At 35.5% G+C, this 23,562-nt stretch overlaps 3 protein-coding genes across 8 annotated transcripts; all 3 read left to right on the top strand.

Moving 5' to 3' along the window:
* The first annotated feature begins 343 nt into the window (after positions 1-343).
* On the top strand, positions 344-7,220 carry LOC140978345 (uncharacterized). The gene is made up of 8 exons (XM_073443298.1): positions 344-700; positions 2,103-2,210; positions 2,311-2,647; positions 2,997-3,153; positions 4,157-4,201; positions 4,343-4,508; positions 5,473-5,846; positions 6,513-7,220. The coding sequence occupies exons 1-8, from the start codon at positions 509-511 to the stop codon at positions 6,829-6,831; spliced, it is 1,698 nt and encodes a 565-aa protein (XP_073299399.1). The 5' UTR covers positions 344-508; the 3' UTR covers positions 6,832-7,220.
* A 518-nt stretch (positions 7,221-7,738) lies between these two features.
* On the top strand, positions 7,739-12,008 carry LOC140978346 (uncharacterized). 3 transcript variants are annotated; one of them, XM_073443299.1, is made up of 6 exons: positions 7,761-7,906; positions 8,007-8,088; positions 9,892-10,351; positions 10,658-10,771; positions 10,879-11,267; positions 11,579-12,008. In XM_073443299.1, exons 2-6 carry the CDS (start codon positions 8,075-8,077, stop codon positions 11,823-11,825), a joined length of 1,224 nt encoding a protein of 407 aa, XP_073299400.1. In that variant the 5' UTR covers positions 7,761-7,906; positions 8,007-8,074; the 3' UTR covers positions 11,826-12,008. The 3 variants fall into 3 exon arrangements, with proteins under 3 accessions (XP_073299401.1, XP_073299400.1, XP_073299402.1); XM_073443300.1 differs by lacking the exon at positions 8,007-8,088 and having other exon boundaries at positions 7,739-7,906; XM_073443301.1 differs by lacking the exons at positions 7,761-7,906; positions 8,007-8,088 and adding an exon at positions 9,081-9,313.
* Positions 12,009-13,937: 1,929 nt separating this feature from the next.
* Positions 13,938-22,815, top strand: LOC140978344 (protein BONZAI 1-like). 4 transcript variants are annotated; one of them, XR_012175563.1, is made up of 17 exons: positions 13,938-14,179; positions 15,890-15,937; positions 16,366-16,514; positions 16,618-16,666; positions 17,448-17,504; positions 18,032-18,217; positions 18,311-18,445; positions 18,846-18,907; positions 18,986-19,088; positions 19,166-19,280; positions 20,879-20,955; positions 21,032-21,169; positions 21,244-21,408; positions 21,602-21,715; positions 21,854-21,950; positions 22,071-22,227; positions 22,381-22,815. XR_012175563.1 is itself a non-coding variant. In XM_073443294.1 (16 exons), the coding sequence occupies exons 1-16, from the start codon at positions 14,039-14,041 to the stop codon at positions 22,473-22,475; spliced, it is 1,731 nt and encodes a 576-aa protein (XP_073299395.1). In that variant the 5' UTR covers positions 13,938-14,038; the 3' UTR covers positions 22,476-22,815. The 4 variants fall into 4 exon arrangements, 3 of the variants coding, with proteins under 3 accessions (XP_073299395.1, XP_073299396.1, XP_073299398.1); XM_073443294.1 differs by lacking the exon at positions 22,071-22,227; XM_073443295.1 differs by having other exon boundaries at positions 22,071-22,815.
* Positions 22,816-23,562: the final 747 nt, after the last annotated feature.

Below are 23,562 nucleotides of genomic sequence, written 5' to 3'. Positions count from 1 at the left end.
TTGTCGTGTGAGCTGCTATCATTTCAGGTATACATTAAGATAAACTATCAAATTTAATGAGTAAACTTCACTGTCCTAGTTAACACTTAACAGGCTCTAAAAGAGCCTCCGACATATTATTTTGTTGATGGAAGATGGTGGCTTATCACGTGAGAATATGTGTTGGAATTCCCATGAATTATTTTTCTTGTGATTAAGAATTTATTTTTGATAACTAAAAGCATCCAGAAAATATGTAACACACAATTTCATCCAAATAAGGAAATTTTTAAGTAAAAAGATAATCCAGCATAAATAGATTATAAAAAAAAAAAAGAAAAAAAAAAAGAGTTTAACGCAAGCAACGATCACAAATTGTAAATGAAACCTCTGCGTCCCAAGTTAGGCACCTCCCCGCACCCCTACATGATCCGCAGGTAAGACAAGAAACCTCCTTTCTTACACACACTCCCAGTATCCTTCCACACACACCACACGTAGAATCAGTGATCGTACTCGAAGGAAGAAAATGAATGCGACACCGTTAGTGAAGAAGCCGAAAATCGAGCTTGAAGCAGAGGAGGATGAAGAGCAAGAGAAGGAAGGAGCAGAGGAGGAACAAAATAGGAAAGAACAAGAAGAAGCACTATTAGCTCTTATCCAACACCGCACCAAAGAAGTTGAGCATCTTCGTCAGCGCATCACGTATTACAAATCCCAGGTGGATCTTTTGTCTTTCTTGATCTTATGCTTTTCTAAAAATGTTGTACTTTTTCTGACCTTTTAATTTCCTGGCTTTTTCATACGTTCTTTTTTCTTGTCTGTTCTTGATTACCTATGCGCGTGGTGTATTGGGGAGCCAGAGTTTTTTTTTGTAGTGTGATAGGTATCAGTAGTTTGATTAAACTCTGTGGAATCATCTACTCATGAATTTGATTGTTTTATGGAATCAATCAGTTCAGATGATTGACATCCCTTTGCACTAAGTGTCCTTTGTATTTTTGGTAGTGGATTGCGTTTGGTTGGATGTGTATTTAATGCATGAATAACGACAGTATAATACGGTGCTTTATCGTAAAATGTTCCTTTTGCTCCTTGTTTTGTACAGTTAATACTACAGGCTAATATTTAAGATTCGTGGGTAATGAATTGGCGAGATCAATTTAGATAACTGGAAAACTTATTCTGGTTATGAGCTGAGCTTCATAGGAAATTTTTTTTTTGGGGATACTCAGAATTGTGCAGTAAATGCTATTATGTAGTTTAGAGCAAAGAGAATAGAGATAAAATGATCTCTTTGATGGATCCATAGTTATTGAAGGTGCACTGAGGATCGAATGGGTTGACAACCAATGCATAAAGTAAGGTGCACAGCCTATTGAATAGGCGTGCTAAGGTTTCATATTTAGGAATATAGGTGTCTGAAAAGAAATCACGTCGTATAGCATATAAGAGGTGCTTGGCAAACTAATGAACAGAAATAAAAAAAAATTATGATTCATGTGAAAATGAATATGAATGACTAGTATATAATATGTCCCCGGGTTTCAAAATCTTTTCACGTAAGCTGAGCTTAAATGCAGGTTTATCCCATAATCTTGTTATTCCCCCCCTCTATTGTGTGCCCTCTTCTTTTAATTTCTGATAAATATGCACGCTTATGGAGCAGCCTAAAGCATATACCGTGTCTTTGAAGCAAGGGATAAGTTCACAGTTCTTTGCCACCTTTTTTCAGGAAGAGATGCACATTATGGAATCCTGCAAGTATGGTAGCATCGTTACGTTTAATGGTATTTTATATAACCTAGTGTTTGGTTACAACATAATTTGAAAGGGATAGCACACAACCACTTGGTCTCAATATTTACAAGATGTAATTTGGTCGAGCAACTTTCTTTTGTAAACTTCTGTGGGTTTAGATAATCCCATTGAAACTGTGGATTGAGTTGACTTTCGAAGTGATAATCAATGTCTTTACTATAAGTTTAAAACTAGATTAATAAATATGCATTGTTTTATGCAAATGTGACAGTTTGCATCTAGTTTCCTCCTATGTGACATGATCAGTACGCTTTCTATCAATGGGATAATATGGACTGATGTACCTTGTGTTTTGTCTGCAGCTTGATGAAGCAGAAAAGAGGCTGGAGGATACACAAACTAAGTTGGCTCGTCATCGAGGGCAAGACATTTCAATGGATTCTGAAACATCTGGGAACATTACTAAAGAGGTAAAAGTTGAAAGATCAACAAGTCTTGATCTCTCTCTCTCTGTTTTAATTTGTCTGGAGAAGTCATGCTTTTGTTAATGAAGTTTCTTCTTAAAAGCAGTCTCAATGCAAGCCACAGAATTTAGGTCGGGATACCATTAAGTCTTCCGGAGATAATCTTAATGTTTCACAAAAATCAGCTAGTGCTTCCCATCAAAATGGAGAATCTTCTCGAAGCCAAATCCAGTCCAAATCACAACTTTTGATCCGTTCTGCTGTGACCCCAAAGATGGAAGAATCTGGAAATAAAGCTACCAATGGTTCTGGATCGTTGCCTGGTACATCGGTATCAACTCATATTAATAGCACTGCAAAGCAAAAAGGAGACAGAGCTCGTAAATTGTCTTCAGTCCAAGAAACTATGCAATCTGAACCTAAGGGGAAAAAGGCAAAGCTTGGTATGATTCTGAAGAATTGTTTAGCTGCTACCTGAATTCCCATGTGTCCTTTTATGAATCTACAAATATTGTTGCAGTCTTAAATTGTAATTTTTTATTCAAAACTAATTTTACTTAAAGTCCATAATCACTACTTTTGAGGGCAAGAATTATTGTCACCTAAAGTTTGTGGATTCAAATGGCTAATTTGATAATGGACTAAGAAGTAGTATTTTTAGTATTTAATTTGTGTACTGATACAGTGGAAATTTGCATTTATGAATGATTTTTTTTAGTCATGGAAGGCTTCGTATTTTTACATTATATGTTTGGTCAATAACTATTCCTGATCGTTTTTTTTTTAATGCAGAGGAGAAAGAACATAAAGATTTGATTCCATTAATAAGCAGCTGCTCTTCATCAAGCCCCATTCGATGCCATACTGGTTGTCTTTTGTCGAGTCAACACAAAAGGAAACTGAGAAGTCTTGTTCTTTGTCCTACAAATGATCAATTATTTGTGACCAGGTGATTAGGTCTTTGACAATCTCTCACTGGAATAATCAGAAGTAGAAGGGAGAACTTGGTTGGTTGCTTAAAGTTGGCTATACTGCAATGTTGTCTATTTGTCTATTGCTATGTGAGAAAGGAAAGAGTAAACAAATGATTTCATGTAGTTGGTTCCCTTATTGTGCATAATGACATTATCATATACTAGTTGCATAGCTCAGGCAAATTAATGTAGATTACTTGATTCAGTTTATTGTTGCTATAATCTTAGTGTAAATCCTATTTCAAACTGTTGCCACTTGATTCTTCTTAGTGAATTGTTTTATTTTATTTTTTCTTGGTTTAATAATTGTGAAGCTTGAGTCTTCATGATTTTCTTCATGATTGTAACAGGGTCCACAACCCTTGCTCCTTGTCCCCTTTTGACCCCTCGAAATGAAACTAGTATGAAACGAAAAGAAAGATATAATTATATTGGCAGGCATAGTGGTGACTTGTATCTCAACAATGCTTTGTATATTATGGCATTTTGACTTAGCATCCTTTTTGACTTGTTGAGAGATTATATATATTCAGGTTATCTAGTATTATATTGACCTATTTTATTTGTCTCACTGAAGGAACAATTTTCTTTGTTTTTCTTAATCTTGAACGTGCTCAGTTTCAAAATTTTAGAATGGAAAATCGTATCATTAAATTCTGATTACGTGCTTCTATCGTGAATGGTCATCATAATATGCAATTAAGATTGTCCCTTGAGTCTTGCTTTACCTGCCAAAATTTGTACTTAGTTTATTTCAACCTCACGACTTGCACTCCTCTTTGAATCAAGAATTATCGTAGAACAATGTATTGGTCAATGTTATGAAATTTGACATGGTCATCTTCTTCAACCCTGTTGTGATTGGTTATTCTATCCTTGGCGAGTTCAATAAATGGCATTGATATGACTTAGTCCTTTTTTAATGCTGTGTAATTTATTGATTATAACCCCTTTATAATATCCATGAATGGTATGCAGTGCATTGGATGGATTGGTCAACCTTTGGCAAATACAGGGGAGAGGGTATGTATTACAGTTGTGTCAATATCATTTGGCTTTATCGATTTGTTCCAGTTTTTTTTGGAGAGTTGCTTGTCTTTATATTACCTTGGATGCCATTTAGTAATGGCTTTGGTTGTTTACTTCTATTACATAAAATTGCAGCTCCGGTGCCAATCTTTTAAGTACTACTGAATGTCAATCTAACAAGCAGAGGAGATGGCCTGAAGATATAGCTTGGCATCCGCAGGGAAACAAACTTTTTTCGGTTTATGCTGCAGATGGTGGAGATTCCCAGATATCAATTTTGAACCTGAATAAAGGAAGAGAGGTAATATTCCTTGCATCAGTATGCAGTATCATTCTTCACATGAATTTCTTTCTGTTGGTGTGTTTTAGCACAGAATTTGGTCGCTTATCTGAGCAATTGGCCTGTGCATTAGTAGCAATATTTGCTTATCATATGCTCTGGAAGTTCTGTCTGGCTGATTCTGGATCAAAATAGTTCAAGTGACACAAAATATCATGCAGATTATGTGAACAAGGGATAAATGCAATTTGATGGGAGAACGGAGAAATTCTCCCAAAATCTTTGAAGCTTTTTTTAATTCTGCCTCAGCAAACATGGTCATTGGCCCAAAACCTTTCAAATTAGAGCTGGGTGTTACTGTGCTGAATATTTCAGGAACAAAATTACATCAGATCCTGCGTAAATCTGCCCACTCATCTGTGTAAATCCAATTTTGAAATGATTTGCTAACTCTAACATCATAGCTTTAAGATTAGTAGAACATTTGGGAAAAGTGGGGTGAAAAATGAGACAACGCACTTGCTCTACTGACATGATCATTATGGTGAAGTGGAAAAATGGTTGACTGCATTATGCCTGTTGGAACCTTAGGTTTGAGTGAGGATAACTTTTGTAAAATTTGATCTTGATTTTAAAATTTATGTTGGCATTTGGTGTATTCATTATGATAACAGAAACCAAAGCATGAATTTGTGGAAGGAAGCTTGGTTTGAAGTGGTTTGTGTCCATTAGGCCTTGTGGGAATGGGAAACAAAACTATTTGTATCTATCACTACAGTGGTGCTTTACATGCATTCCTTTATTATCATCACTTTCTTATCTGTCATATAAGTACCTTTTACTTTCATATGAACATCCATGTTGCATTTAATTAAATAGGTGACGACAAAGAACAATTTGTAAAGTGCTTTTTTATTAAAAAAAATTAGAACTCTGACAGTCAACTCATTCTAGTAACACCTCATCTTCTTTGGTACTTTCACAGGGAACACGCGTCAGCTTTCTTGAAGACAAGCCTCATATTAAAGGCATTATCAACAGCATAATCTTCATGCCATCGGATGAAACACGGTTTGTTACTGGTGGTAGTGACCATGCTGTGGTTCTTTGGACTGAGCAAGATACTGGAGGAGGCTCATGGAAACCTAAATCATTACACAGAAACTTTCATTCCTCTGCTGTAATGGGGGTTGCTGGAATGCGGCATAAGAATATGGTGATGTCTGTTGGTGCTGATAAACGGATAATTGGATTTGATGTGATGAGTGGGAGAACAGATTACAAACATCAAATTGATAGCAAATGCATGAGTATTCTAACTAATCCTTCTGACTTCAACCTCTTTATGGTTCAGACTGGGTAAGTTTTTCACTGCAATTTTTATTTCAGCAATTATTTCTTTGCATTACCCTTTTGGAATATATGATCGTTTATATCATTGCCTCCCTAACGTTTAGTTTATTATTTTCACCTCTTGCGTTTCTTTGGTTAAATTCTGCAATCTGTGATCTGTGTTCCTATAAGTAGATATCTTGTGGTAGCATATGTTGCGAAGATTTGTCTCATCTCCAGTGAGCTGCCATGGTCCCAAAATTTTTGAAAGTGGTTGCTATATTTTGTACAAATTAATTATTCGGTTCGTTTTTTGGCCCCATTCGGATTAGGAATGGTCTCCTAGGTTTGTGTTGGAGAAATAATTGTTTCTATGATTCTAAGGTAAACTGCGGTGTCGAGAGCCTGTTAATATATAAAAAATTATAGTTGATGACAAAAATGAAATTCAAAAATTTTAAGAGTTCGTTAGCCAAAGCATTATGTTATACCTACTAGAACAGTTGTAGACTAAAAAACTATGCCCGTACATCTATAATAAGCAATTTCATTCAATGAATTCTACATCAATCTACAATCTTATGTAGTGCATTTTATTCTGTACGATGGTGCATTTGTTTGGAATAAGTTTCGGATTCCATTTATGCGTACTATAATCCTTTGTGCTGAACTGAAAATGTGTTGTCTTCGCAGGACCCCAGAGAGGCAGCTTAAACTGTTTGATCTTAGGATAAGGCAAACAGAGATTCACGCTTTTGGGTGGAAACAAGAGAATAGCGACTCACAATCGGCTCTTATAAACCAGTCGTGGTCTCCTGATGGTCTGTACATAGCGTCTGGATCGGCAGATCCCACTATTCACATCTTTGACATAAGATACAACAGCCACAGACCTTCTCAATCAATACGAGCTCATCAGAAACGAGTATTTAAAGCTGTGTGGCACCACTCTCACCCGCTTCTCATTTCGATTTCTTCTGACTTAAACATCGGATTACACAAAATCTTGTAAGATTTTAAGAAAAGGGCAGGCATCAAAACTTGATTTCTTTTGCTAATCACATTTCCAGAACCGGGGGAAGTTTTGTATTGATGAGAAACCATGCTTGTCATTGCCCAACGCCGAGATGGTCAACAGGATTTATTCTGCAGTTATCATGAGGCATTGGGATGCTTGTTACTGATGTTGCATCCTAGTCAGGAAATTCAACAAAGCGAGGGACGGGAGTTGATCCCATCAAATAAAACATTTTCAAATTTTATATGTTATATTTGTATCATTTATGAAGCAAAACAAGTTTTGAATACACTATTTTAGCGTACAAATTTTAAGTGTAATACACCAGAATTGAACATCGTGTGATTCTTTCAAGGATGATAAATAAAAACGCCTTCAATTCACTCATGCTAGGTTCGGAGTTATTTTGTTAGTGGGTAAGAGTAGCATTTTTCTTATCTTCGAAAGAGGACGTTTAAGCATTTGAATAAGTGTTTAAATTGTTGGAATCAATCGATATAAGGTATCAAGTTTGAGATCATATTTTAAAGAGGATACATCTCGATGATGACATATGTTTTCATTTCGTCCCCGGCAGTTTTCAGTAAGATTGCTTTAATGGACGAGGATGAACTATTTGATCTCGATCGTCTAGTGCAGAAAGCCTTTGTAGAAGTCTTTCTTCATATCGGATGTTAGAGTCAATTTCATTGTTGGTTTTATTTTTTTTTTTAACTGAAAAGCTATAAAATTAGTTTGTATTACGGATTTGAACGAACAAAACACACAATATATTTTATATATACTTTTTATACAAAACGAAAACTGATAAAATAGTTTAACAGACACATTTTATTTTTAATAACTATTATATAATGATTACAAATTTACATATTGTATTTTTTCCTTAAATTTATTTTCAATATTATTGCAGGCGTTCCCTAGTTTTCATAAAGTTCACTACATATCCTTACTCAGGACGACAAAAAGGGCATCCACAAATTTGAGAACACACTTCAGTGTTACCGACCGTCCGGTTGATTTCAGTTCCGCCACCAGGATACCAGATTTCTACCGAAATTTTTCACAGGTACCGATGAAATTGCACATGAATTATTCTATAATCCTATTATTCTAGGTATACCTTCTCGGTCGCTTTCTAATTATTGGGCAAAGGGGGTCATACGTAGTTGTGAATGTGTTGATACCCTCACGGATCTTGTACCTTGTTTTCGGCTGTTGTATTTGTGATTTCTGGATGAATATGTTAAGGTTAGTGCTCTTTTCGCCTGTGCCGTTATCTGTTTTTACTAGTTTCATGTTTTTTGAATTGATGCCGAGTGGTTCTGCTTGAGATAAAGCGTGTTGGTCACTTGTTTGGCTTGTTTTATGAAATGTGTTGTGATATCCTTTTCCATCATAATTCAAAACTTCCATTTCAGTCCCAAAAACAGTAATAATAATTGTAATAACCATTTCTAGTTACTTGATTTTCTATCAACTTTCAATCAATGTGGTCGATCTTGATCTTTAATTAAATTATAGAGGACCAACTATGTAAAGCGGCTGCAGCCAGGCAGGTAGGCAATTGATCTCGAGTATTAAATGAAAAACTGAAGGACAAGGAAACTTTCCCCTCAAAGAAAGTAACAAATCCAAAACCCTGTTATGTGATATGGGGGCAGGGGATAAGATATATTTTGAGTTTCAAATGATTTTAAGCCGAATACTTGGAATGGAAACCTTTAATTTGGTCAGAGAAATCGATGATTGAGATGTGAATCACATATAGGATTAAATGAAATCAAGTATAATAGGAATTTCGATAATTTCTTGATCCAATAGATAACATTGAAATATTTTGGAATATTTTTTTTACTAATGTTTGCTGCTAATCTCTCATCGGATGAAAGCTGATGAAATAATGCAGAGCAGTGGGGGATAACCAAGGAGATTGAAATGAAACAGAATATGATCATGGCTTGTTGTGGTGTTATCGACACCACATGTAATTGATGAATGGATACATCGTAATAGTGTGTTAACAAAGGAAATGGTTCATTTTAGATGATTGAGGAAATTGTATCTTGGTAGGCTCTAAAATTGTTCAAGTGTTTAAACCAAAACCATTTTATGAACTGGACCAGACTTACACAGGGCACCACTTTTGGTTTCACAAAGCTACTTCATCAAGTCTGTTTTTTTTATTACGCTGTTGATCAGCTTATGTTTATTTAAACAGTTTTACTGACCTTAAATCGTAGATGCAGTTGAAGACGTGAAGCTCTACTCAGAGTATTGCATAAGCTACTCCCCTTTTGTTGCTGCGTCATAATTAAATGGTTAGATGTTAATGTAATGTGAATCTCAGGAATTTGTGCTGAGCTCAAGCTTCACAAGTTCATTTAAGATTTATTTTTCACAAGAATTTCATCGACTTCACAAAGCATAGCATGGACACTTTTCCAAATGCCTTCTACATATAGTTTTTCACGAGGTTTGGGTTCCTAATTCTCAAACGTCTTCTATCGTGGCTCATTGTCTTTGCAACCGTAAAGCGTGGGACGAGGTTGTTTGTAGAATTAGCTCAACATATCTGAATAAGATGGTTTGAAAATAGTTATATGTCATTGAACATGATTTTGAGGTTTTAATTAGCACTCAAATGGGTAAACCGAGACCATTAAATTTTAGAATGGCTATTGTGAGATTTGGAAATATATCTTGATTTTTTATTATCTAAATCTGAATTGCCTGTTAGCACATTTTTCTTGATATTGTACCCAAAACAAAGAAATAAAAAAGGACAGAGATCAATATCATTTTTTAACAAACAATGTTACTAACATTGTTAATTGTTTAAGCATCTTGGAGATTTTCCTGTTAGGTGAAGTCGAACCTCGTTGAATAAGCTTTTTTTATTACCTTTGAGGTAATATAAGTTTCTTAATTTCTGACACTGTCAACTGCTCCTTAGGATGTGACATCAGTATTTGGTGTTGCACATTTTTGACACCTGGGTTTTGATTTCCTTTTTGTTTCCATCCATTTAAGATGTTTCTTTTTCCACTGTAGCTCTTTGCTTATGGCCCGGGGAAGAGGCAAGAAGTCTAAAAGAAATGGCAAAAATATTGGCCAACCAAGTGCTAAAATAAAAAAATTGAAAGTTCCGAAGATCAAGCCAACGGATAGTATTGTTCCCATCGCTGCCCAACTTACCAATCCTGAAGAAGCAACTTCTTCCAACTACGTTTTTGACAGAAATGGTGGTGTATCCCTGGGCAAAGAGAAAATACAGGAAAGACTCTCTGGTTTTATATTCATGTGTAGTTCGAGTACAAAGTCAGATTGTTACCAGTACCGTGTTTTTGGACTTCCTATGGGAAAAATGGCTGCGGTGGAGAAGATAAAGCCTGGAGCAAAGCTTTTTTTGTTTGATTTTGAATTAAAGCTTCTATACGGCATATATGAGGCTACCTCCACTGGTCAACTGAATATAGAACTGGCTGCTTTTGGAGGAAAATTTCCTGTGCAGGTATGCTTTGTTTAATTGTTGTTTGCATGTCCAAAGTGACAAGACATCGATTTACAGTCTTATCTCAGGGAAGTCGATATACTAAGGTACCTCTAGTTTCATCTTTGAACTTTAGTCCCAAGCTAGCTATCCTCTTTGTAATTTGACGATACAATTTATAATTATAAAATAATGGAGGCCAATATATACACCAAATTTTGAACAGTAACTTCTTTTTTTTAAGCCAACAGTAGCTGTTCTTTGGTACAGTGATGAGGTAGATTTTTTTCTTGTGAGGCGAGGTTCTTCTTCTCTCCTTTCTTTCAGGTGAAGTTTAGAATTTTCAAGGAGTGTCTTCCCCTTCCTGAGAGTTCTCTCAGACATGTTATAAGGGAGAACTATAGGGGTTCAAAATTTAACCAAGAACTCAACGGACAGCAAGTAAGACTTTGTGTAACTAACGGTGATTTTCATTATCTTATGCACTCTAGGATAGTATTTGTATGAAATGGTTGTAACTTATTAAAGAGACTTTATTTCCACTTCAGGTTAGCAATTTGTTGTCATCATTTCACCCTCTTTCTACGTCATCATCTCAACTTGCTCCGCAAACCTTGTCAAACAAGCCCCTACTGGCAATGCCTCGTGCAGTTCCTGAAGATCAGTTTGAGTACACATCTCAGTTGCCAGCTTTGGAGAATCAATATTTTACTGGAATGCAATATGGCCATGCTCCACAACTTGTGCGGTCTCAAATTGTCCCGAATGTGTCTTTTCCACGTCATGTAGGCCAAAGAACAGCAGCATATGTCAGTCACGTACAAGCAAATTCAGATCATCGAGGCTTGCAGGTTTCCAGCAATTATTATGTCTCCAATGCTCATCAACCATATATTCCTGAAGGCTTAGCCCATCAGTATGAGGATCCATATTCAAGGTATATCCTCTCTCTGTCTTTCCTAACTTTTGATGTTCTTGAAAGGCGGTTAGAGTTTCTAGTCAACCTTTTGAAAAATAAGTTTTGGCCATTGATTGTTACAATTAGTGTTGATTGATTTGTTTGGGATTTTTTTATTTAAATTAGTGTGTGAGTTTGGGTTCTTCCTTAAAACATGAGTTTCTTATGTTTATATTTTGGCATGAATTTACGAGAATACAAAGTAACTAGTGATGAGAATATCTTGGAGCAACAATCGAGTACGAAGTTACATGAAAAACATCTTACTGATTTTGAGCTGCTACTTCCAGATATCGGACCATGCCAGAGACCGCTCATCATGTTCAAGGAAGTGGGATTTCACGTGATCAAGGCACCAGTTTGGGAAGGGAGCATCATCAATCATCTTTGCAGTGTCAAGTACCATATCAAGGCAGTGCTCTATCCTCGTATGTCTCAACCCTAGTGCAACCACAATTAAGCGCGCCTGTTACACTCCAAGGAAGTTCTTCCCTCTCTTCCAGTTACTATACTGGGCCAAGATGGATGAGCCGATGATCCTACTACATCTTTAGATGAAACACTGTTCAATGTCCTTTTTGCCGCACTGACTAGTACACACAAAATAATATTTTGGGTGTGTCAACTATTGACCGATCATGTGGTCCTATATTTAAATCTATGTTAATCCCATGTATGTCGACACGATCTAATGTTGTAGGTGTATGACACTTGATAGGAGATGATGCTCGTGCGTAGAAATTCACAAATGGGGCTTTATGGGCATTTGTTTCCTAAATCCAGAGTCAACTCCGAGACTGAGGAAGTTATTCTCATTGATTTTAGCATCTGTTTACAATTACAAACATGACAACAATGCGCAAATTAAATTTTACTGAAATAGCATGTGCAGTATGGTTAGTCATACATAGACAATTATATAACTTTTTTTACATATAAAAAAGATCATATATTTTGTGTGTATATGACAAATGCTGTTATGACAATATATATATAGTATAAATTTTTTCCTTTTTATTAGTGGTTTGGAAGCGTGTGATTATATTTGCAGTATTTTTCATGTATACGAAATATTTATGTAAAATAATTACATTTCTAACGGTTTCATTTAATTTATTTGAATAGTTTGTGTTTTAAAATTTTCAAATAATTTTTTTGTTTGTTTGATGTTTTGATCCTGTAGGGGTAATCGATTTTGTGTTCGGATGAGATATTTTTTTTTAAAAAAAAATAAAACTTGATAAAACCTTAGCTACTCATGTAAAGAGTTGGATTACATATAAGACGATTAATCTATTACAATTTACTTGATTAATATAATTTGTAGGTTATTGCACTAGCTCGAATGTTTATCCAGTATACATCGAATGATAGTGCTCTAAGGTTCATATGTCATTTAAAAAAATAAAAGCATGTTTCTTGTTAGATAATCTCATATATTTTTATTCATAAGATGACTCGATTCGATCTACACTCAGTATGAAAAGTAATATTTTTGACAAATTTTTTTTATGAATAAAATCGAGTAAGAAATCTGTGACGATCGGGGCCGAAGAAGGCGGGGAGTGATCGCCAGTGCCATGAGATTGCAGGGACAAAGAGCGACTCCTGACAGGGTTCTAGGCGAAGAGAATATAAATGAACCGATCCTACACTGAAATGAGAGGGATTCCAAATCTGTTCAGATATGAGATTGTGCAGTTGAGGATGACTTAAAAAGATTTAATATATACTACTTATATCAAGAAAGTGCATCTTCTTTTCGGTAGCTCATCACATAAGAATTCCAAAATTAAACGTGCTTGATTTGGGGCAATTCTAGTATGGGTGACTCTCTGATAAGTTTCTTAGGATACGTGTGAGTGATGACATAAGCACGCTCGAAAGACTAGTCTTAGTACAATAGGGACATTCGTTGAATTTGAGGAGTTACAAAATCTATAGTATGAAATTGTAATGAATCTCAAATTTTTGTGGAAACAAAATATATCCGTATTTTAATATCAAGATTCACGCAACCTAGCTTCATTATTGCCTAATTATAGACACTTTCTTTATTTAATTTAGAATTTAGTGGTTGACCCCTTGACCGGTTGTGGTCGACCACGATCATGACATGGGAAGAGTTGGATTCAAACATCTCACTTTTCATTTCGGATGAGCCTTTCAGCCAATCACGTTAACCAAAACATGTTTTCGAATGACCTTTCCGAATTTGGCATTTAAAAGGTGAGTTTTTGGGTAAGTCTTTTGTGATACGGTTTTACAAATCTTTATCTTTGAGACGAGTTAATCCTACCGATATTCACAATAAAAAGTAATACTCTTAGCATAAAAAGTAATACTTTTTCATGGATCACCCAAATAAGAGATCCATATCACAAAATATGACCGTCTCACACAAGTTTTGCCTCGATTTTTTAAAAAAGCCTTTATCATATCCTTAATTTTAAAAATGGGTATTTTGTTATCTAAATTTAGTCTACCATTATTTTTAAAAATTGAATTTCTATAATATATTTCAAATACACTTGATTATGATTAACAAATCACTTAGTTATTTTTGGAATTTACCAAATAAGTTATAATATCTAAAAAGGTGTCTATGTATTAAAATGAATCCAAGTTTATGCTAAGGATTTGTGGTTTTGTGCATTGTTAGATAATTAATTTTATTGGCTCTTCAAATCTCTTTATCGCCTCGCCTTATATCTCAATTTCGTATATTACTTGGGCGAGGAGGCTTGGCGATGGGAAATTGCTTTTCCGATGTCTCCGGCGGTAGGTCGGCGGTCGGAGGAAGCACCAGCTCGGTGGCCAACCCTACGAACGACGCCGTTGACGCCTTTCTCAGGTCTCGTGGCCAGAACGGCCTCTTCTCCCGGATCGAGGTGCGTATTTCTTATTCTTTTTTTTCCACGAGTTTCTCATATTTGGGCGTGTGAACTGAAAAGTGAAATGTAACTTTGACTGAAATGTAACTTTGACTGGGATGGGATTGTTTAGAGTTCATTAATCGGATTGGAGTTTGTTGTTTTCTGTTGTTCATAGTATGCAGAAGTCGCGATTGTAGAAACGGTTTGATTTTCCCCCCCACGAGACCGCCTCTTTACTTGGATTCGGGGTAACAAATATGAAATCATGATGTGATGCCGAGTGATGTGGTATTCACTCTTGGGTTTCGCGATACCAATATGCTTATGAATGCAGATTCTAAAAATGTTAGTTGATCTTACGAGCTAGCTTTAATTAAGTTGCGATTTTGCATGGTGGCTTTTAGGCTTTGTGACGCTATGCTTTATAGGCTTGGAGCACATGAGGACCAGTGAAATGCACATGGTCTTTTGAAAATAGTTATTATGCACGCTACAAAGGTGTAGAATTTTTCTGGTCCGAATACTAACGTGTAGGATCATGTAGGCTACTTGAAGGGTGGATTCTTACCTGAGAAGGGTGTGGTGAGATCACTGAGATAATTGTCACACTGAATGATCCAAGGAAAAAGGATACCCCTATACGCATGTCTGAGCCCACAGAAGTTGACTATAGTTTTTTGCACATATTGTTGAAAGACCAAACCACACCTAGAGTTCAATCAAGTGAATTCCTTATTCAATGGAGTAGAATCTGACAATCTTTCCTCTTCTATTTTGATCAACGATCCCTAATTCATATATGTTTCTACCCGATTTTCAGAAAAAAGGCTAGGATCAATTGAATTTCTTTATTTTCATGACTGAATGACGAGAACATTTATTTATTTCTTTCTTTTGTCCGTTGTCGAAGTTTAAAAAATTGGATTCCAGGCAAAAAATTAATATTAATCCAATTTGGTAATTGGTTGTCATCCCAGTCAGCAGTCAACTTCCAAGGCAACTAGTCAAAGTTAAACTGGATTTATTGTCCTTCTTTGCTCTGTTATAATTCTCATTTCAGTTTGTGTACCAATGCAAATCACTGGCTCATGTGGAGAGTGACCTCATTTTGATGAGCAAGTAAAAGGGAGCGTGACATCTAACATGGGAGGTTAAGTCTCTTACAAATGGAACTGTGGGGCGGTTGATATTTGCAATGTCGTCTAGTCACATGGCAGAGTGGAACAATGTTAATGGCAACTCTCTTCGAGAAATTCATTGACTGAATTGTCTATGCTCCATTCCCTCAATAGTCTCATTATGCAGTGGCACTAGTTAAATGTTAGTCATAGCCGGCCTTCTAATGAAGGAGTCTGATGAGAATAAAATGTACTGGTAGGTATTTGAAGCCGAATTTCGTAATGACAGATTCATTGAATCATCCAATTTCGTAAAAGCAGATTCATTGCATACGATTTTCAGCTACACAAAGCTCACATTTTATTTGATGTGCATTTTCTCAATTGCTGATGTTGGGTTAAGTATGTCATCCTGTGGTCAACTCTGAATGCTCTTTGACTCGGCATCAGCTTCATTGACTTCTTCATAGTCTCTGTCACCCTATTAATAGTTGTCTACTGGCTTTAGTAAATGGATTTAACCATACACTGTGTCCGCTTTTGACTTACTTTTTTGTTAATGAATCATTTGAGGTTGGCACTCTTACTATTTTTGCATGATGTGCAGCTATCTCTTTCTGCATCAAACTTGCGTGATCGGGATGTGCTCTCCAAGGTCTGTTGATGTATCGTACTGACACAAGAAAGTATACAAATTGAATTTTCTGCCAATTAATAGTTAGACAATCATGTTATTTTGTTTGCCAACTACTTGTCATGCAACAATTCCCTGTGCACATTTCTATTTTGTGTTCACAATTTCGCAAGTCTTTCTGTACATCTGTCAGCACTAGACTAATTAGCTCTTTTTGTACATCCAATATTTTTTTGATGTATTAAATTCTGTGGAGATATGCCTGTAAAATTGCATTACATCTGTTCCAGAATAATACATGTAAATCTTTCCTTACACTTTTTTCTGTGTAATTTCCTGCTCTCTAGTATTTATCAAGCACATCTGCTAATTCTGTTGATTCTCTGTGCTCATAAGTTGCAGCTGTTGGATAATTGTTCTTGCCACTCACAGTCGATATTACCTTTCAGAGTGATCCTATGGCTGTTCTTTATATGAAAGGGATAGATGGTTTGCTTCAAGAGCTTGGACGCACCGAAGTAGTTTTGAATTCATTGAATCCCAATTGGATTAGAAAGCACATAGTTACTTATCAGTTTGAGATGGTGCAGAATTTGGTGTGAGTTTTCATGTTTTACCATTGCCTTTATAACAAAATTATCAGTCTTCCTTATTTTTGTGGCTCAGTGTCTTAAAAAACAAAGAAACTGTATTCATTCCAGGGTTCGGGTCTATGATGTTGACACTCAGTTTCACGATGTTGACGTGAAGGTATATCAATTGTCTTTTCTGTATGGTTTTTATTAAAGAGAGATGGCGCTTTTTAAAATATTTTAATTTACACAGATGTACCATTACTCTGATCGGATGTCAGATTATAACTCTCTTGGATGATATTTACAGCTAAACAATCTTTAGTGAAGATATCCGGAGATTTTGTTGAATAATCAGTGAGGCAATGTTTGAGGTCTATGGTTTTGACTTTTGGTTGGCCGGGTTCTTTCATTTGGCAAAATTCTTGTTTCACATTCATCTAGCTAAATTATCTGCTCAACTTTTCTAACTTTCATTTTCAACTTACTTTCGGCTTTAGGCCTCTCCTTCCCTCTCTCTCTCTCTCTTTAATTTTTCGTGCATCGCCGATAGAAACAAAAAGTGGTTTTATGTATCAAAGAAAAGATCCCATTTCATTGTATTTGTATTATTTCGCTAGCTGATGGCAGTATGTAAAATCTGAAAGTAGGTTATGGTAAAGGAGAAATTGTAATTCTGAGCCTAATTGCACTTGGGATGTTCTCTCAATGGCACATCTGAAGCTGCTGTTTAGTACCTTATTTTTTTCCGTTTCCTGTTTTTCAAATTATTTTTTTATCATGGTCGCCGATCTTTGCTCTCTTACATGTTTTTGCTGTATATGGAGTATGTTTTTACAATTTGACGAGCCCTATACTTTTACATGGATGCTGGTATGTGATTTATGCTAGTTTAATGTTCACTCCTATCTGCTAAGGTTGTATTTATGTTTGGATAAATATATTCTTGTCTTGCATAGGCACTTAAGCTGGAGGAGCAGCAGTTTCTTGGTGAGGCCTGTTGTTCATTATCACAGGTATAATTCTTTATCATTCTATCCATGTTGCTTTTATCAGAGAAATGCAGCAGAAATGTAAATAAAGCTACCAGTATGCATTGCACAATCAATGCCTCTGAGAACCCAGACTAATTGCGCTACAATGGCTCTCTGTTTTTCTGATTCCAATTTTTTATAGCCTGCTTTGTTTTATGAGATAGTTCAGAATACAGAAAGCAGTAACTGCTTTAGAGGATTGTTGTTCTTATCATAGTCAAAATTCTTTGATATATTATCCTGATTGGAATGCCTCATTAATCACATGAGTACTGCTTATAAGTTTCCATCACGGCTTCTCTGATATCGAATTTGTTGGTTGACTGGAGTGTTGCCAGGATTCAAGTCTGTTTCAGCAACTTCTTTATTCTGGTTTAATTATTCAATCATCCAGCTTTTTTTGGCAACAAGAAATATATTTGTTAAAGAGCTTTCCGGTGCAAGAAGTTACCATTAGAAGTTGGTCATTTCCCTCACCTCAGTGATTCATTTTTCTTTGTTCCTTTTAGATTGTCACAAAAACAAACAAGACATTGACCTTAGATCTTGGATGGAAAGAAATTCGTAATCCAACCCATGTGCAAAGATATGGCCAGCTCACAATTTACGCCGAAGAAATTGTGGAGTCAAAGACTACAACTGAATTGAAATTGAGATGCTCCGACTTGGAATCTAAGGATTTGTTCTGCAAATGCGTATTGAAGTTCTTCCTTTTTATTTTGCTTTTGTATTTGCATATGAAGGTGGAAGAGCTGATATTAAGGTTCTTGTATTGGTTGTGTTAACAGGATCCTTTTCTGGTGATATCGAAAATCACAGAAAGTGGTGTAACCATTCCAATTTGCAAAACTGAAGTCTTGAATAATGATCACAATCCAAAATGGAAACCAATTTTCTTGAGTATTCAGCAAGTTGGAAGTAAGGTACTGGAACTAGTCCTAAAAGGTTGCATCAATAGATTGCACCTAAACTGAAACCAAATCCTCTCACTTGGTGGCATACTTCCATGTTAGATGAGAATTAAATATCTTTCTCCATGGTCCTACCCAATTCTTGTCTGACAAAATATGGAGTTTTCATTCAAGCTAACCATGAAAAACTAATTCCATACTGAAACCCTTTAACGAGCTATATCACGGACTGTCATTGTTATGTTCAAATTAAACATGGATAATTGAAATAGAACCGCAAAATTGGAAGTTATTATTTTTGCTCATCCTTTTTAGAGAAACTTTTCTTCTCTCTCTTTTTGGGGAATTAAATTGTGTTTCAATGCAATAATATATTTGTTTTCGATGCAATAATATATTCTTACTATTACAGGACAGCCCATTAACTATTGAGTGTTTTAACTTCAATAGCAATGGAAAACATGATTTACTTGGGTAAGTGACTGTTCTTTTCTATTTGCCAAATATGTTTTCAGTTTCTGAACTTGCATTCTCCATGTCCTTATTGTCCAGGAAATTTCAAAAATCACTGGCAGAGTTAGATAAGCTGCATTCTGTTGTCACAGGGGAGAATTTGTTCACCCCAGTGTCTGTTGGGCAAAATCACCAAAACAAGGTAAAATGTCTAGTTTTCCTCAATAAATTTTCCTACCAGAGTGTCATTGTTGCTTTTTTTTTGTCTTTAATCCATAGGTCTTAAAGAGTCAGTTGTTCGTGGACAAATATTCAGAAAACATCTGTCATACATTCCTAGACTACTTGGCTGGAGGTTTTGAGCTGAACTTCATGGTTGCAATCGATTTCACTGGTATGCTTGTCTACATGTGTGTTTGATTTTGTTTTGGTTGTCTACTGTTGCTAGATCTGTTTAATATTTCGAGAACTGGATATTAGTACCTTGCTCACTTTTTTCAATTTCAATTTGTGCATTGAATTATAGTCTTTTCGGTGATAGTTAGATAATCATTTTATGCTGCTATACGTTTTGCCTAGATTCATGCGTCATAATTACGCTCCATGGGTGGTATTTATTGTCTTAAGGAAATTTTTTGGAGAGAGCATGCGACTTGTTATAATACACATCTAAGATAAAGAGTTCTTGTCGTGAAATCCAAACCAAGCCATGTAATAGTGGATGGCAAGAATTATAAATTTTGTGTGGTTTTTGTATTGTTGAGACATTTCTAAATTAAGTTGATATAGGTTACTTCTTGTTCTAGGCCTGATTTTTCTCCTTCCTAAAACGGTACTTGCTGGTTCAATCCGGGATATGATAGTTTCCGAGGCAGATCCTGCAATATAGTGGTGGTTACCTGATATTATTTCAACCAATTCGAATGGGCTGTTTGGGCTAGAGGTCGGGTTCAAGGTTACTTACTAATTTTCTGTATATTTTTGGGTTTAGCCATTTAAAATATAGGTGAGTTCCACAGAAACCTAATACTCACCCAATTATATTTATGTTAATAGACATGTATATAGAGATGCAGAGGTCGTGTAATTCCTGAGAGGTGGGACTACCTCACCTTTTTGTAAGCTTGTGGTTCCTCTAGTGGCCTCAACCTTTCAACTTGATCCACTTCGCTCATTACTCCCTACTGCTGCTATGGCATATTTCGTCATATTTAATTTTTTTCTGTCCCTTTGCCCAATGCATTGAAAAGTACAAAACACTAGCTACTTCAAAACTCTCATTATCTTAAATAAGGGGGAAAATGCGCGGACTACTTATTACACAAATGAGTACCGAAAAACCGTAGACATTTGATCACAAGATTGTGCACCATGTAGAAATAATTTTCTGATTTGATCATGAATGAATAGATTGATTTCATCCATTAATTGTTCTCATTTTTGGAATTTTATTGCCTATGAAGAGGTAGTGATTGTAATAATAAATAAGATTTGCAGTTTACTTGGACATATGGTCCTTGCACAGTGGATGTAGGTCAGGTGGTTGAACCACATTTACGTGTCTTTCCTTTTTTTAACATCTTTTACTGTTTGGAATTCTGAATAAATCAAACATTAAATTCGCTGCCAAATATTGTAATCATTTGATTGTCTAAAACTGTGTTGCCTCTTCCTTGTGGGCATATGAGGGACCATAAGCCTAAGTTACGTAATGGCCTACTTTAGCTACTATAATGCAATATTATAAAAAAGGTTGAAGTATCAACGGTGGATTATGCATGAGCATACATTTGAGATTATCATTTTCCTTAGCGTTATAAAATTGAGGAAGAAAAGCTAATATATCAATATTTCCGTTTCCCTACCTTCAAATATATGGCGTCTTTTGCTTCTATCTCTCATTGATGAATGCACGTCAATGTATATATATCCGTGAATACAATTTGATCGGATTTTTGAATAGGTCTTCACTAATGCTCACTTGTTTATCAGCTTCAAATGGCAATCCCCGATTACCGGATTCATTGCACTATATCGATCCTTCAGGACGACTAAATGCATATCAGAGAGTGAGATATGTTTCTAAGTGATTTTAATGCATATGGGTGTGAAAACACACAACTAATTTAACTTCTCTAAATTTAGGCAATTTCAGAGGTTGGTGGAGTTTTGCAGTTCTATGATTCAGACAAAAAATTTCCTTCTTGGGGTTTTGGAGCACGTCCAATTGATGGTCCTGTATCCCATTGCTTCAACTTAAATGGCAGCAGTCATTATTGTGAGGTGAACCTTCTTTTTAAAAACTTGTTTCTCTCCACTAGTGGTAAATTTTCATCATTACTTATCATTTCTCCCAGGTTGAAGGAATTCATGGGATTATGATGGCATATACAAGTGCTCTTTTTAATGTCTCACTGGCTGGACCTACATTATTTGGACATGTAGTTACAAAGGCAGCACAGATAGCTAGTGGATCTGTTGCCAATAGTGAAAAAAAGTATTTCATTTTGTTGATCATCACGGTAATGAAAATTTTTCAACTTTCAAGTTTCTTACAAGGATTGTCTGTTGAATTGCGTTCTTGTTGATACATCTGCATCTCGTAACAGAACTGTAATAACCTTGCAATCCTTAGGTCAAGTCATTGTCACTTCTATTTGTTTTCATGTGTTTTTTGTTTGATACTGTCATTTAATATCTGTTTTCCACACCTAGGATGGGGTTATAACCGATCTTCAGGAAACAAAGGATGCCCTCGTTAGGGCATCAGATCTGCCACTGTCCATACTAATTGTTGGGGTTGGAGGTGCTGATTTTAAGGAAATGGAGGTATATGTTTTTCTTATCTTCTTTAAATGGTCTTTACTTGTTAAAATCATTTCCTAAAATGGCCGTAGCAACATTTCCTGCTGATATTTAACATCTACCCCACTTCTATGGTATAATGTTGCCAATTTTTTATATCAGATATTAGATGCTGATAAAGGGGAGAGACTTGAAAGTTCGAGTGGAAGGGTTGCATCACGTGATATAGTTCAGTTTGTCCCTTTCCGAGATATACAGGGTAAGCCTCAAATATATTAGATAAAGAACCTCTTGGCCTATATGGGATAAATGATAATATACGAGCATGACACTTGGTTGTTGTATAGTTCAAAAGATGTGCTTTCTGGAACGATGACAGATGCTCGGCCAAAAAATAAAATATCAGAACCAATGGCACTGGATTGATTCTCAGTCGAAGCAATTGGTGGGAATTTTTGGATCGGCATGAAAAATAATCCAAATCCCTGGATTCTCTGAGAACCTTTGTGAGAAAGCAACCAAAGTGTTATGCATGGGTTAACCTACATTTTAAATATACAATTATTATTACTTTATAAATTTTAGTGTTGCAGTCGGGGTCGATTCAATATAACTGTTACCTAATAAAGTTGGAATTTAAAATTACGCAAAAAGATTGTTTTAATACCCTGATTTTAATATTTATGCAGGCGGAGAGATCTCGGTGACTCAATCTCTTTTGGCAGAGTTGCCTTCCCAGTTTTTGACTTACATGCGAGCTCGGGGTATTACTCCAAATACATGACAATCTTTGGATTCACTTGCAGCATTTCTTTTCACGTGACCTGTGTCTGGAGCACCAGCATCATCTTCATTAAGCTTCTGGTGAGATCTTTTTCCGTCTTACCGGTGAAAACAATTGAAGTTGTTTATATATCAATTTTGCACGTGTTCTTCACTTTGAAAATTAGTACAGAAATATTTCTAGTTAAATGAGAAATGTTATATTTCTTGTTTAATGTGTAATGTTTCATTTTGTTGGAAAAGATTTGCTCCAGAAACATTTCTTGAATGATGAAGTTGTACAAAGTTTCATTTTGTTGATAAAGATTCTGTGTAATTTGTGAAGAAATATATTTTGGTCATCCAGAGTGTATTTCTCATTTTTGCTATTAGCCTGCGTATATCATTGCTTCCACTGAGAATTGAGAGGAAGTTTACAATTTGTTGACCTAATATTATTATTATTATTATTATTTTTTTTTAAAATGTGTGTGCATTCATGCTTACATTTTACCTGATAAATTACCAAAATACTCTTGAATCCAATTATATATATTTTTTAAAAAAATTTATTTTCTATTATCCTTGAGAAAAAAGTTATCCGAATTATAACTAAATATACATCTGACGTGAATTTCGGTTTTTTTCGATGTATTTTCTGGCTTTCCTAATGGAGAGGTGAGGCAGTATGATACATTACAATATTTATATTTTATTATTGCAATGGTACAAACAATTTGAGCTTAATTCCAAACTTTTCCGGATGACCCAAATATCTTTTATGACGAGGTCAAATATATTTTATGACACGATCAAATTCTTGTCCTCGACTTAATTTGAATAAATGCAAATATATTTCAGATTTCTATATCAATCTCTTCTCCTGGGTGAGGACTCATTTAATACGTTTGCTTGGTATGTCTCAAATCGCTCGTTTGCTTTTGATTTATTAATGTTATTGTGATTCATAAAAGAGTATTCAAAAACCACATTCAAATCAAACAAAATTAAGCTTTAGGTTTTAATTAACTTGTCCTAAACTCAAATGCAAAATGAATCATTTTCCAGTTTCAAGGCGAGTTTTACTTTTAGGACGCCTCAGTAAAATT

Source organism: Primulina huaijiensis, chromosome 6 (genome assembly GCF_012295235.1).
Source record: "Primulina huaijiensis isolate GDHJ02 chromosome 6, ASM1229523v2, whole genome shotgun sequence".
In the NCBI taxonomy this organism is placed as follows: Eukaryota; Viridiplantae; Streptophyta; class Magnoliopsida; order Lamiales; family Gesneriaceae; genus Primulina; species Primulina huaijiensis.
Note: the sequence above shows the minus strand (reverse complement) of the source record. Positions and strands in the feature narration are given on the sequence as shown.